This window comes from Schistocerca americana, chromosome 7, assembly GCF_021461395.2.
Source record: "Schistocerca americana isolate TAMUIC-IGC-003095 chromosome 7, iqSchAmer2.1, whole genome shotgun sequence".
NCBI lineage: Eukaryota > Metazoa > Arthropoda > Insecta > Orthoptera > Acrididae > Schistocerca > Schistocerca americana.
Window position 1 is genome coordinate 129,304,720 of NC_060125.1, and position 15,158 is coordinate 129,319,877.

Sequence of the window (15,158 nt, forward strand, 5' to 3'; positions counted from 1 at the left end):
AATATCCCCAACCGTATTGTAAGAGAGCGCTTCGAAAGTAGGTTAACTTCCTATGTTAACAAACGACAACACCTTTCCCCTTACTATCGTCAACTTCAAAACCTTAATCTTGACATTCCGTTCTGTGTCGTACCGTTTCGTTGACGAGTTGTGTGAATGCCTCCAATTTAAATACCGTGTTCTGTCCCGTTTCGTTTTGTGGAGTGTGAGTCGATTTCTAGGCAATCACGGTGAAGGAGCGAAAGATGATTTTTACTTTACATTCTGAAATATTATAAAATTATTGGTAGTATAGCATTATAAAAAATATAATCTACTCTATCGCTTAGCCCGGTGAAGTTTGAAATAAAACGACAATAGTAAAATCATTGCATACAAGTTGGAATATTCTCGCTGATTCGCTGGTATGTACCAAATTCAGAGATTTTAATGCAATGTGCGTCTCTTCTCAACAGAGGTTTCGTTGTTCTTTGGAGGCACGGGTGAGGTATGGAAAGAGAAGAATTTGTGTAGCATTGGAAAATATGTTTTAGATCATAAACTTTTAATTTAGTGTTGTTGATTTTAGTTTGTAGTGATATAAGAAAATATTTTTATGGATTTTAAGTAAAGCAAACTTCGCTTTTATTCGTAAGTGTGTTGACATGCTGTGCTGCTTGCCACGTGATTGAAATTTGTACCAAAATTGTCTTTTATATTTTGTAGGTTAGCCCACAATGACGAACTCTAAGGGTTATAGAAGAGGAACGAGAGATTTGTTTTCTCGAAAATTCCGGAGGCATGGTACAATTCCATTATCTACATATTTGGAAGTGTACAAAGTAGGAGATATTGTTGATATTAAGGTGAGTACGGTTTGAAAGAACTTAGAAGCACATGTTTTTGTAGTCTAGCGAAAAGTCTTCTTTCAGAAATAGATATGTATTAAGCATTGTTAGTATGGATAACAGTCCAGACCTCACCGCGTTTCTCAGGTGTGATCACATGTTAACGAGCTTACATGGTTCACAGAATATTTTTATTACAGGAAGTTCTGTGTGATGCAGAATTATTGCACGAAAATTTCTGGAAGTATTCCTAATTTCATCTTCAGGCAGAGAGATCAGTTGACATTGCTGAGTAATTTCCTTTTGATAAAGGACTCGATAGTTTATTTGCTGTGTGTGGATTATAAGGTAGCATTTCTCTGTTGAAGATTGGAAGGGTTTTAGGGAGTGCATCTGAATAGTCTTGTATTCCACTTCCTTCTCCTACGGTCGACACCATTTGGTATCAACTCACTATTGGTAACTTCTGTAATTCACCATACCAGACATTCCCTGAAAAGTGTGCCAAGTTACATGTAATCTAACACTAAGTTCATATTTTCATGCCAAGGCTTTCCAGCCAACTGATGTATAACAGCAATATTTGGTTGAATTAATGTCTCTTTTGACTTGGATACACATAACGTATTGCGTGAATCCGTACAAAGGTAAACAAGACAACGGCCATTATTCTAGGTACAATGTATATGTCATTCTCCACTGACATCAAAGGAACAACACATGGATTTTTAAGTACATATGGTTTTTCCATATGGAATTAATTCATTGACACATATCTTGTTCAAATGCCAATAGCACTAGACATTGAGAAACTGGACATGTTGGACGCTCTCTCTGCCAACATGATGAAAGAGAGTTTGAAATGAGAAGTTCAGAATTTTTAATGTTTGGGCTTTTGCTATATTATAGTTCACGACGTATAGGAAGGCAGCCCTATCGTTTTCTGTGTATCCCCAACCATTAGCTGCTAGCAGCCAATAAGGTTCATTCTCTCTCAAAGTGGTTAACCCCGTGTTGCAAACTAGACTTTGAGAATCTCTCTCCCATATGCTGCACTATTGCCAAATTTTGCAACAATGCAGATTAATTCACAGAGTGACTGAATTATTCATTCGTGTTGATGTTACTTTTTTATAACTGTGTAGTTGTGAACGTGCATCTGTAAAAATTTTATTGGGTTTTCCAAATGACGGCGATGAGCTTGAAGTTCCTTACATGCAACTTTAATTAATTAGCTTGCCTATGAAGTATTGTCTTAGTTGGGTGACTGGATTTGTGGATTCCTGTCAGAAAGGTCACAGTATGTAGTAATTGATGAGAAATTGAGAAAGAAGTGATACATGGCATTTTCAAAGAAGTGTCATAGGCCTTTTGCTGTTCCTGATCTAATAGACGAATTAGGAAACAGTCTAGGCAGCTATCTGTATGCAGATGCTGTGACTAGAAGGAATCCTTAAAATTTTGGTTTATAGGATAAAGACACACAGATCAAAAGGTTGTAAATTTACCGAAGCACTTAGGGATTACGATTACGGATAACTTAAATTGCAGCTATGAAATGGATAATGTTTGGAAAGCAAACCAAAGCTTATGGTTTATTGGTAGCAAACCAAAGATTATGGTTTATTGGTAGAACACGTAGAAAATGCAATATGTCTAATAAAGGCTACTTACACCAAACTTTCCTGCTCTCTTCTGGAATATTGCCATCTGGTGTGGGATCCACAGCAGATAGGATTGATTGAAAAAGTTTAAAGAAAGGCAGCTCATTTTGTATTATTGCGAAATGAGGAGAGGCTTCCACGGGTATGATATGCTGAGTCCATCTACATAGGGAGGAATGATTGTCCATAATAAAAATGAGAGATTAGAACTCGCACAGAAAGTGTTTGTTTTTCCTGTGTGCTTCTAGAGTGGAACAGTAGAGAAATAGTGAGAGGGTGGTTTGGTGAACCATTTGCGGGGCATTTAATTGTGAATTGCAGAGTAATTGTAGATGTAAATGCTTCACAAGCAGCCGAGTTTTATGTCTCCCATCTATAACTTCTTAAATGTGAATCTGAAAGCAAGACTTCTATTTTTGAACTTTTGAAAACGCAAGAGTGAACTGCAGACGAATGGGTCAGTAAGATAACTCTAGAGACTAGTAAATAAAATTTTCAGAGCCGTAGAAATCTCAGGAAAATTTGTTTTAGCGTCAGATGGAAAGCATAGAAATCTCAAGAAACCTGCAACACACAGGTTGTTTTGACAATTATATTTTGAAGTACTGCATGTTTAAAATGTATACAAAAGGGAATGCCCGACATCACAAAAAACTCATTACAATTATGCCTGAGCAAATTGGCTTCAAATCTAGCAGTTCATCAATGCAGTGAATTTTAAGACATTTGTTTCAAACTTCAATGAAACATGGGTGAATCGGAATCATCCCATGGATACCTATTTGAAAATGAGTGATAGTACTGCAGTTACGAAGTTCCCATAGAAAAATGCTCTGGGATACTTATGCTGCATGCTGGCTCTTCTTTGGATTTGGTTCCTGAGAGTAAATTTGTTTTTAGGTGTATGAAAAGTTGTAGTAACTACCATTTGGGAATGACTGCTGTCACTTTCAAGAAGTTCTTCATTGAAAATTCTTCCCATATCTTGCTTTAAAGTCAATCGTTGTAATTAAAATGCCAGTTATTTACTTACAGAGAAAAGACTGAAGTATGAGCACAAGGAAAGGGGATATTGTGCTCTGTCTGAAAAATATCCTAGACAATGTAAGCCGACTTGTGCAGACCTCCTGCCACTTGTTAATTTATAAAAGTCACACAACGAAATGTACATATTTGACTTTCTTGCATGTGGATGTGGTCACACAGTTTTGCGTTTGCCCACATATCACTGTCCTTATAATCTGATAAAAATAATTTGTGCACGAAAAATTCAGAGTAGGTATTAGAATCCATGGAGGAGAAATAAAAACTTTGAGGTTCGCCAATGACATTGTAATTCTGTCAGAGACAGCAAAGGTCTTGGAAGAGCAATTGAATGGAATGGACAGTGTCTTGAAAGCAGGATATAAGATGAACATCAACAAAAGTAAAATGAGGATAATGGAATGTAGTCGAATTAAGTCGGGTGATGCTGAGGGAATTAGATTAGGAAATGAGACACTTAAAGTAGTAAAGGAGGATTGCTATTTGGGGAGCAACATAACTGATGATGGTCGAAGTAGAGAGGATATAAAATATAGACTGGCAATGGCAAGGAAAGCGTTTCTGAAGTAGAGAAATTTGTTAACATCGAGCATAGGTTTAAATGTCAGGAAGTCGTTTCTGAAAGTATTTGTATGGCATGTAGCCATGTATGGAAGTGAAACATGGATGATAAATAGTTTAGACAAGAAGAGAATGGCTTTTGAAATGTAGTGCTACAGACAAATGCCGAAGATTAGATGGGTAGATCACATAACTAATGAGGAGGTATTGAATAGAATTGGGGAGAAGAGGAGTTTGTGGCACAACTTGACAAGAAGGGACCGGTTGGCAGAACATGTTCTGAGGCATCAAGGGATCACAAATTTAGCATTGGAGGATAAAAATCGTAGAGGGAGACCAAGAGATTAATACACTAAGCAGATTCAGAAGGATGTAGGTTGCAGTAAGTACTGGGAGATGAAGAAACTTGCACAGGATAGGGTAGTGTGGAGAGCTGCACCAAACCAGTCTCAGGACTGAAGACCACAACAACAGCATAGCTATGTGGGGAATAAACCAAAACATTCAAGATAGACACTGAAATGCTTGTGCAGGAAGCAATAGAAACCATCCCTCTTCAGTGTGGTCACACTGGGTGCAGCACGCCAAAGAGTTTCAGAAAAAAGACTTTGACAGGAGGGTGAAGATGGATAAAAGCCTTCAACCTATCATCCTATATTTGCAATCAAATGGTTCGGACTTGGATTCAGATAGCAGGTGGTATTACGGTGTAGATATTGAAACAAAGTAAAGTAATAATCTTTCTTGGTTTCAAAGACTCGTAGTTTCAAAAGGTTTCTGTCACCATATCAATTGCTTGTATAGTACATGAGAACTTCATGGCTTTTATTGATTGGGAATATGTAGCCTATTAATTACTCAGACAATATTTTTCAGCTTACTGCACAAGGAAAGATTAAAATTAAACTTTTCCCAGCATGTTGTATACTCTACTTGCTCGCAAGAATGCGGCTGGATAAATTCTCCAAAAAATCCAATATTTTGGCAAATAAACCCCTGTCATTTACGAGGCATGAATTAGAAAATGCCTTGAAATGAAAGGGAAGGTTAGCTGTGATACCGGTTAGCATTCTGTTGAGCTATTCATAGAAGATGGTTAATTGTTTGCTTGTTCAGTGGTTCATAATGTGTTCTCCCACTGTAATGTCAAATGGATTAGCTTAAACTCCTAATACCTCTTAACATGGAAAAAATAACGCACTGACAATTTTTATGATAGTTGTTCCTGCTAGTCTTTGCCGCTAGTAAGTCTTTTTCTACGCATACTGATTTACACTGAACTTCAGCGAGTCACACACATATGTGCATTATACGCATTTAAAAAAATTATGTAGAGTACAAGCAGTTATCAAACAAATATAATGATTTTGGTTTGAGTGGGAAGTTCATTTAGCTCTGTATTATATAGTTATATAGCCCAAATTGCAATAAATGGCAATTATTGCAACCATTTTTTTTTTTAATTTAGCTGTGTATTTTATAGTTTTACTTACGTAGCTCAAATTGCAATAAATGGCACTTAGTGCAACCATTTTTGATGATCTTGTTGTTAGACAATTGTTGTTTTGAGAAGTTGTGCTTGACATCTTCACAAAGCTCCATTAGTTGTTCTCACCTTTTGACGTCACATGGACAGTTGCTGTGGAGTAGTAGATACGCCATGAAAATGTGAAATAACATTACTCTCATGTAGATTACTGATCAAATTCGGTTTTAAAATGTGTTATTCCATTATAGAGTTGAACGTATAGCACAATGTATCAAAGGCAGCAGCAACACAGTTCAGCAATATGGACTTCGTTTGCCTGCACTCTGCCACCATGCATGCGCAGATGTAGTCCCCTCCACACTTCCTTACGCTGTGCCTCTATGCACGGAAGCATCTTTGTACTTGACGCAGGCTGTAACATTATACTTGACCTGCGTTAACAATATATAGCTGATAAATATGTCGGAGGAGACTTGGTAAGACAGGACGAAGAGTTATCGTGTCTTTTAAGTCTTCCCTGATCCCAGTTCTTGGTGACTTTTCCAAAATCTACCCCTTTTCCTAAACCTCTCCAGTCGCTTTCCTTCTCCATCTGCTGGAAGAAGGAGCCACTGGCTCCGAAAGCTTGCATAGGTGTAACCTTTTGTGTGCATTTTCTGCTGCCACTTGGTGAGTAGGATTTCTGTCTGTCCAATTACATTAAATTGTCAAAAATTGATTTTCTTCCTTATGGCTTGCCAGCCGGTGTGGCCGTGCGGTTCTAGGCGTGTCAGTCTGGAACCGTGAGACCGCTACGGTCGCAGGTTCGAATCCTGCCTCGGGCATGGATGTGTGTGATGTCCTTAGGTTAGTTAGGTTTAAGTAGTTCTAAGTTCTAGGGGACTAATGACCTCAGCTGTTAAGTCCCATAGTGCTCAGAGCCATTTGAACCTTATGGCTTATAAATAGTATCAGTTTGTGACAAAATTGTATGTTACCAAAACCAATGAGATCAAATTTATCATAATGTCCATTTAGGAAGTTAATGAGGAAAGTGGTAAATGGCAGGATTAATACTGGACTTCTTCGGTTAACATTTTGTATCACTGCTGCTCATAGTATTTTTTGATCACATCAAGAAATGGTGATCATCAATGGCAAGTAGAAATGTTGAGCAACTCAAAGAGAGCAAAGGTGTCACAAAGTGTTGCAGGTGAGCAAACAGTAAAGCACGAAATGTGTGTTCAATGCAAAGGTGTGAAGATTACGAAGGTGCCTGTGCACAGTTAAGACAGTCAGAAAACAGTTGGTATCAGTCACAATACATTTATTTGAGCAAACCTAAATGGACAAAAGCATAATATGAAAGATAGGTGATCCACAAGTTGCAATTAATTTGCATGTTAGCAGCATAATGACATTTCTCGTTAACAGATGTTCATTAGCTGCTTCTTGATGTGGAGACACATTGCCAGTGTGTGCTTTATATTGCAAACAAGTACATATTGTAAAATTTAACTTGAGATTGGAGTATGATATTCTGCCTTCCGTTATCAGTTGTGCAAGTATGTCATCCTGTGCCATATAATTGTTGCAGGTCAGTACCCACATGTAATAGTATGAATAGATTCAATCAATTGCAGATAATCCATACTCTCATGTGGGTTAGATAATTTGATATTAAACATATGCATTATTGTATATTAGCTGTCGTAATGCAGTTTCCATGCTGATAATATAACTGGTCATAGCAGATGTGCCACATATTCCTCCTGTTGGAGAGATATGCACTAGATAAGAGGAATTTGAGCTGGACAAATCTGTTGGCCATTAGAGCAACTGTGTTGGGGCTTTTTTCCAGTAACAATCAAGTAATAGGGTGAGCTTTGTTGTGTGTTTCATGTGGATGTTGCTGTTGCTATCATGTGTAGAATTCTTTCCTGCGAATTAATTTGTTCTCTCCTAGTCTGTCATCCCTCTATATTATGATAAAATTCCTTAATTTATGAATGACACCTTTTTTGGTCCTGGCAATGCCAAAAATTTGTCCAGTGATTACCAGCTCCAATAAGTGTCACCAGTTTGGTTGTTCCATGTAAAGTTTACCAATGGCCCTCACCTATCTATCTCCAATTGTAATGAACTTTTGTGCATATTTGTCAATTAGAATTGAACAAGGCTATGCATAAATTCAAGATTTCAAGTCTTCCATTGAAGGATGGCGGGAGGGATTTGCAAAGAATTATGAAAGGACTATGCCAGTTTTGGCTGGGTTTAAAATGACCTAAAACTTGGAACTATTAGCAGTGTAAAGGTTATATTTGGACTAGATCTTAAACTTTTTTGGGTTTCATAGCCAAAATTTCAAAGCTGCAAGTTTTCGTACATGAGGTTAAATTTGGGGAATCAGTGATAATTTTTGAATAATTCTACGACTGCAATAATTTTTGGCAAATAAAGTATATCTTCAGTAATTCCACAGTGAAATTACTATCAATTCTACCACAAGCAAATGTGATGACACAGATCAGTAGTTAATTTTTTTTTCTCTGTCTGATTGTAAAATTCTCGGGTAATTGCAAGAAGTGGGTATCCGAATTGGTAAAATTTTTATGTATCAGTAGTGGACTTCATGACATTAGCAGAACAAACCATACTGCAAACAATGTGAGATGTTTAATGTGCGAAACTGTACATTTTTGGATTACAAACGTATAAGTATCATTTCTGTCAAATACACCCTGTTAGCTTCTGAAACACTGAAATTAAGATGACTGCCGTCAGCAAACTATAGAGAGCACAGCAGACACAATCTAGTCGGCCAATTACAACATGAATTTTTGTTGTGCACACATTTATTATTATATGTACGGGGATGTGGTTGGGCTGGTATGTAAGAGTGCGGCTTAACTTGCCGTGGTTGAAGGATTGTTTGCAAGAAACATTTATCACCCCACCCAGACTATCACAATTTCCATGTTGCTATTTTTGAGGGCGTGGTTAGACTGGAACAAGAGCATAGCCGGAATTACGACAAAATGCCTGGTTGTGGTGACAGACTAATCTGTAGCAATGACAAAGGCCTTCGTTAGGTGGGAAGGTAATAGTTTGGTTATAAGTTGGAGCTAATGAATGTGAAACGAAAAGCTCTGGTTTTGGGGACAGACTGACCTGTATGTTAGGTTGGAAGGTAATTGTTTGTGAATTGGTGAAACCAACTAATGTGAAAGTAATGAACTTGATTGTGGTGACAGACTTCTCTTTGCTTGTGGCGCAGCGGGGAAATGTATAATCCCACTCGGTATGAATATTCAGCTACTTTCCCAAATGACACAATTTGCAAGGATGTAGATAGGCAGCAAACCAGGAGCACAGCTTCAGTTTGTGAAGCCAACTTTGTTGTAACCTAGATTATAAATTTGTTCCAGGAAACTCTCAATTTTTAAGCAGTTACAGCATATCCCTAGTAGTGGTCACTCTTCTTGAATCAAATGTCATGTTAGTGTTGGACCAGTGCCGATACCTTATTGAGCACTAATGTGTTGTGCGAAATTTGTGTTTATTCGAAGGCGGGTATCATTATAATTCAATAATGAAAAAAAAGAGCCACAGATGCCTTCTAAGTGAAGTTCCATGTTATAGATAAAGCAAAACTTAATTATGGTTGTGGTTGGTGCAGACAACTTACTACCATGAGCAATGAACTGCCCCTTATGCAACGCACCATATAACTTTCTACCGAATGAAGAGTGCTCAGATGTGTACTTGGTTTGGTAATTTGCAAATGAGAGTCTGAAAAATCGTGGACGTCTACATCTACATAGGTACCCTACAAACCACTGTATGATGCATGGTGGAGGGTACCCTGTACCACTACTTGTCATTTCCACTCCTGTTCCACTCTCAAATGAGCGAGGGAAAAGCGACTGTATGTAAGCCTCCACATGAGCCGTAATTTCCCATATCTTTGTGGTGCTTATGTGTGAAATATGTTGGCGACAGTCGAATTGCTTGGCAGTCAGCTTCTAATGCTGGTTCTCTAAATTTGCTCAATAGTGTTTCTTGAAAAGAACGTCGCTTTCCCTCCAGGGATTTCCATTTGAGATCCTGAAGCATCTGTGTAACATGTGTTGTTCAATGTTACAATTTAACAAATCTAGTAGCCCGTCTCTGAATTGCTTTAATGTCTTCCTTCAATCTGCCCTGGTACAGATACCAATCACTTGCGCTATAATCAAGCATCCTACACGCGGTCTCCTTTCCTAAAATTCTCCCAATAAACCGAAGTCGACCACTTGTCTTCCCTACCATTGTTCTCGCATGCTCGTTCCACCTCGTATCACTTTACAGTGTTATGCCTAGGTATATAAACGACTTGACTGTGTCAAGCAGAACACAAGTAAAAATGTATCCGAGCATTACGGTTTGTTCTCCCTACTCATGTGCATTAACTTTACATTTTTCCACATTTAGGGCTAGCTGCCATTCATTTCCAACTGGAAATTTTATCTTAAGTCGTCTTGTATCTTTCCGCAATCACTCAACTTCGATACCTTATCACACACCCCAGAATCACTAGCAAACAAACGTATATATACTGGGTTCTATTGTTTAAGAAGTCTTTGAGCCACTCACATATCTGAACTTTTTCCATATGCCCATACCTTCATTAATAGCCCGTAATGGGGCACCAAGTCAGATACTTTCTGGAAATCTAGAAATATGGAACCTGTCTGTTGGCTTTTATCCATAGTTCTCAATATATCATGTGAGGAAAGGGCAAACTGAGTTTCGCACAAATGATGCTTTCTAAAACCATACTGATTTGAAGACATAAGCTTCTTAGTCTCAAGAAAGTGTATTATATTTGAAATGAGAAAATGATAGAGGATTCTGCAGCAAATAGAAGTTAGGGATGTCAGTGGTGCAGTGTGGTTGTAAAGGTTGGTGAGACTGTGCAGTTGTTATAGGGAGACAAAATAATACCATAAACAATAATTTAAACAAATGAAACAAAATGCATCGAACTACTACTACTACTACTACTACTGCCACCAATTGTTCAAGAAACTATGACAATTTTGGAGAACTCCAGCATCGAGAGAGAAGAAGCACTTATATTTTCTTGTACCCAAGTGCCATGCGCCTGTCTTTTCTTTCCACAAATAAGTCTTTAACTCTGTCTACAAAGATCTGATCACTGGATAGCTCACCAAGTAGTGTCTTTTCTATTGCTAACGTGCTCAAACACGACATTGAATACCTAAAATAATTCTTCACTCGTTTAGGAGTACTCATTCTTTGTCCACTGCTTGCTGTAGTTGTGGATAGGGTCAAAACCAAGTGCAGGAACTTCGTTGTTTTTTCATAAACAGTCTAAATCATTGTTCACAATGTACTTCAAGAAGATCCTTGGAAATCATTGTTTTTTCTCATCACCGTATATGTTACACAGTTCAAATTCAAGTTGTTGTTGTTGTTGTTGTTTGAAAAAGGGTACTCTTCTAATAACTGAACCAGTTTCAACTTTGGAAATAATTTTTGACAATTCGGGAAACGCTTTTCGTTCAGAAATTCACAAACTGAGTTTGGGGAAAGTCTTGAAGTCTTCTTTCCATCTGAACTATTTGCAGATCCAGTATCTTGTAAGTTAGTGCCCTCTGAGATGTCTTTTGACTGTTACAGAATGATAAGTTGCCATTCAAACACAAGCTGCATTTAATGCATTCATCAACAGATGTTTCCCTTTTTAATTGTCGTAAGTTTCTCAAAACAGTTATTTCGTCGTGGCAACCAGTTATACTGACAGTTTTTGACTGAAGAACATTAAAGAGATGATCAACATAAACAAAGCACAATTGGTAGAAGCAAAGCAAGTAGACAAACGTAGGATCATCCATCCGTCGTTTCATTCCCACAGCACATCTCAAAGACTCTGGGTCCCACTGAGAGTTTGTATCAATTATACAATGAAAAACACTATATAGCTCTGAGAAGTGACTACATATTGTTGAAAATGCCCTGGAATGAAATTTCCAGCAAGTATTGCTCGCATGTGGCAGTTTAAATCCTTTCTCAGTTAGCAAACAGTTTGTTTTGATGATTTGCTGAAAAATGAATGGAATTCAGCAAGATCAATTACAAACATGCATACGTGTCTTATGACTGTGGAGGCATGTAACAGTACCAAATTCAGTTGGTGTGCGTGACAATGAATAAACGGCGTGTAGGGGCAGAACTGCTTCACCAATTGTTGTAGTCCTCTTCCTCTGCCTGCCATTACTTAAGTGCCATCGTATGTTTGACTAACCACTTTTCCTTCCACATTCCATTCCTTCAATACTGCATGAATAATGTTTGACAAACCTTCAGCAGTTTTATCTCCAGAAACATTGTAAAATCCAACAAATCTTTCCTAAATTTTCTCTGCAATACAGTATTTGAATATTATACTCATTTGACTCTTGCATGACACAGTTAATTGTTTCATCAGCCTGAATTGAAATGAAATTGCAGTTCTGAATATCAGCTTTTATTTTCTCATTAACTGTCTGAGTTATCATTTCTATTACATCGTTCTGTATATCTGAAGAAATGCCTTTAAAGGTTGAAGATGACAGATGGTCTTGGATTAACTGGTCTCCTTGAGCTAGTAAATCCAACAAATCCAGATACCTTATTTACTCGAATCTTAGCCGCACTCGAATCTAAACCACGCCTGAAAAATGAGACTCGAAATCAAGGGGGAAAAAAAATTCCCTAATCTAAGCCGCACCTGAAATTTGAGACTCGAAATTCAAGGGGAGAGAAAAGTTTTAGGCCGCACCTCCAAATCAAAACAAATTTGGTCCATTGTAATATGAGACACAATTAGGTCGAATGAATGATAAGCTACAGTAGTTTGGTTCGAATCATAAGCTTAGCAGTTAAGTTTTACCAGGTAGCCATTGCTATGCGTCGGGCGCTCCGTCCGTTTTTATACGGGTACCCTTCCTTTTTCACATGCTTTGTCTAGTTTGAAATGATTGCTTATTTTTCTTTGATCTGATAAGTGCCGCTCTCTTTGTTACAGGTGTTTACGTCACTCTAAGCTGAAAATGCACTACTGTACTGTGTCATGCATTTTGTTACTTACACTGTTGCTTTCTTTGATAATGATCAACAAGAACCAAATAAGACACTGTATGATAAAAGATGTTCTGAACGAGAGTTTAGCGAAAATTTTTCTCCGTTTGAAAATCTTTGCAGACGCCTCTTTAGTATATTACATTCTGCACAGAAATTAGAGTAATCTTAGATTTAAAAATCTAGTCGATTGCCGTGCTTCATTTCTGACTATCACTATTAGGCATAAGAATAATACGAATATAAACATGACATGATATGTATATTCTTCCCCTTTGCTGTTGTCTCACTCTAGTTTCGTAGTTTATTAGGCAGACAGGATTTAAATGAGATAGCAGCAAACACGAAAGCATACATGGCAAAATGTTTATATTCATATTATTCTTATGGTGAAGAGAATACTGCATGTGGTTCACAATTCATAAGTTCCTATTAGCAACCATCTCTTCTCACAGGTAGGAAATAATTCAGAATGTAGAGTTGGCCATATTGAGAAACATCCCAAACCGTCTTGCCAGTCGGATTTTCGTAGTACATTGAAATGCTGCTACATTCGAAGATGAACAATACGGGATTTGTATTTACTACGTTGGATAATGTATGAAAATGCAGTGGTCGAAACTTGGGGCGGAGAAAAAAGCTCGTCTTCCTCTCTTTTTTTTTTTGCTGACGCAGAGGTTTTGGCGCCAGTATTTGTGTCTGCAACGCATGCCTGTGTAGTGCTACACATGTTCGACGTCAGAAATTGGTTGTGGCAGCACCTACCAACATTTTTCAGAACTTCCGCTTACTTTCCACTCAATTCTAAGCCGCAGGCGGTTTTTTGGATCAGAAAAACCAGAAAAAAGTGCGGCTTAGATTCAAGGAAATACGGTAGTTACCTTTGTTGCTGGAGGATTTGTCTTCTCGATGGCCACGAAAGGCTAGTTCTTATTTACATAGAAATAAAATTGCCTGAATAAGACAAGCCAATACTCTCCTGTTGGGTGCAACTTGTTCTTTGTATTTTATTGCTGTCAGATGAGCAGCTTCAGAAAGGGCATGCTCAATTCTACTTTTGCCCAATAACTGAAATGATTCTTTATTCTGCAGGTGGAGTTGTGGTATCTGATCCTTTTGTGCTTTCCTGTTAAAGTTCTTTATTGGACAAATGTCCTCATTGCACCATTCCTTATCACCACCAAACAGAAGACATTTAATATAACAATGTAATCTGTTGTTAACTGCATTCACAGTCAGCCAAGTATACTTTTCGTACCAGGCTGTATGAACAGTGCGTTTTTGTTTGGCTTCACTTAAAACTACACTGCGTATAGGAGTAGGTCATTTGTCCTTCAATTCACACTTTTTCATACGTTAATGTAGGAAAAGGCATTTTTAATAAAAAAATTCTGTAAGGTGTTCAGTTGCTGGCTCACTCATGTTGGCAACACAACACAAATGTGCACTAAAATCACACAAAGAATGACTGAACACAAACCGTGTGACTTCACTTTCATGCAGTGCACAAGCCTTCATAGAAGAGGGGAAGGGGAGGAGCCAAGAATGCCACTAAAGTGCTGGTGCACACAGCCAGCTAAGGGAAGGGAGGCAGAGACTGAGAGCAGTCGAGTTTCAAGCAGACAAATACACCAGTACTCAAGGTGTGGCACGGCGTACAAAACTGATGTCTTCGCACATTAATCAGAAAGTGTCTCTCCCCTCATACTACGCCACTGAGGAATATTGGTCTGTATAATTTTTGCATGTTCGTTCTTTTACCTTTCTTATATATTGGAGTCACCTGTGCTTTCTCCAATTGCTAGGGACTTTGTGCTGGGTGAGTGATTCACAATAAATGCAAGCTAGGTAAGAGGCGAGTGCTGTAGAGTACTCTTTGTAAAATTGAACTGGATTTCATCTGGACCTGGTGATTTATTTGTTTTCTGATCTCTCAGTTGTTTCTCTGTGCCAGGTATGCTTATTTCTATGTTGTCCATAAGGGCGTCTGCCCCATTGTCAAATGTCGGTATGTTTGTACGATTCTCCTGTGTGAAAGATTTGTGGAATGTGAAATTTAAAACTTTGTTTTTCGTTTTGCTATCTTCAGCTGCTACGTCAGACTGCAAGGGACTGAATGAAAGCTTTAGATCCGCTTAGTGATTTTACATACGACCAGAATTTTCTCGGGTCCTCTGACAGATCTTTTGGTAGGGTGTGACGATGGTCATTGTTGTATGCTTCGTGCATAGATCTTTTTACAGACGTAAGAAACTCTACTAACCTTTGCTTGTCATCATTTGTGCTTCCCCTTTAGAACCTAGGGGGCAACAGCCTCTGCTTCCTCAGCAACTGCCAAATTTTGTTGTTAAACCGGGGTGGTTCTTTCCCATCCTTTATCCACTCACTAGGCACGTAAGTCTCCAGACCATGGTTTAGAATGTGCTTAAACTTTTCCCGTAAGTGCACTACATCCATCTTACTGGAACT

General features: G+C 38.2%; 1 protein-coding gene across 2 annotated transcripts in view; it reads left to right on the forward strand.

The window, feature by feature from the left end:
- Window positions 1-412: 412 nt before the first annotated feature.
- LOC124622413 (60S ribosomal protein L21) overlaps window positions 413-15,158 on the forward strand; it is a 31,881-nt gene continuing 17,135 nt past the window's right edge. Inside the window, exons 1-2 of one of the 2 annotated variants that reach the window (XM_047148102.1) lie at window positions 413-487; window positions 706-845. In XM_047148102.1, the coding sequence (XP_047004058.1) occupies window positions 717-845 (129 nt within the window). In that variant the 5' untranslated portion in view covers window positions 413-487; window positions 706-716. Of the gene's footprint in view, window positions 488-511; window positions 631-705; window positions 846-15,158 lie in introns of those variants that run through there. The other variant, XM_047148103.1, reaches the window with a different exon arrangement.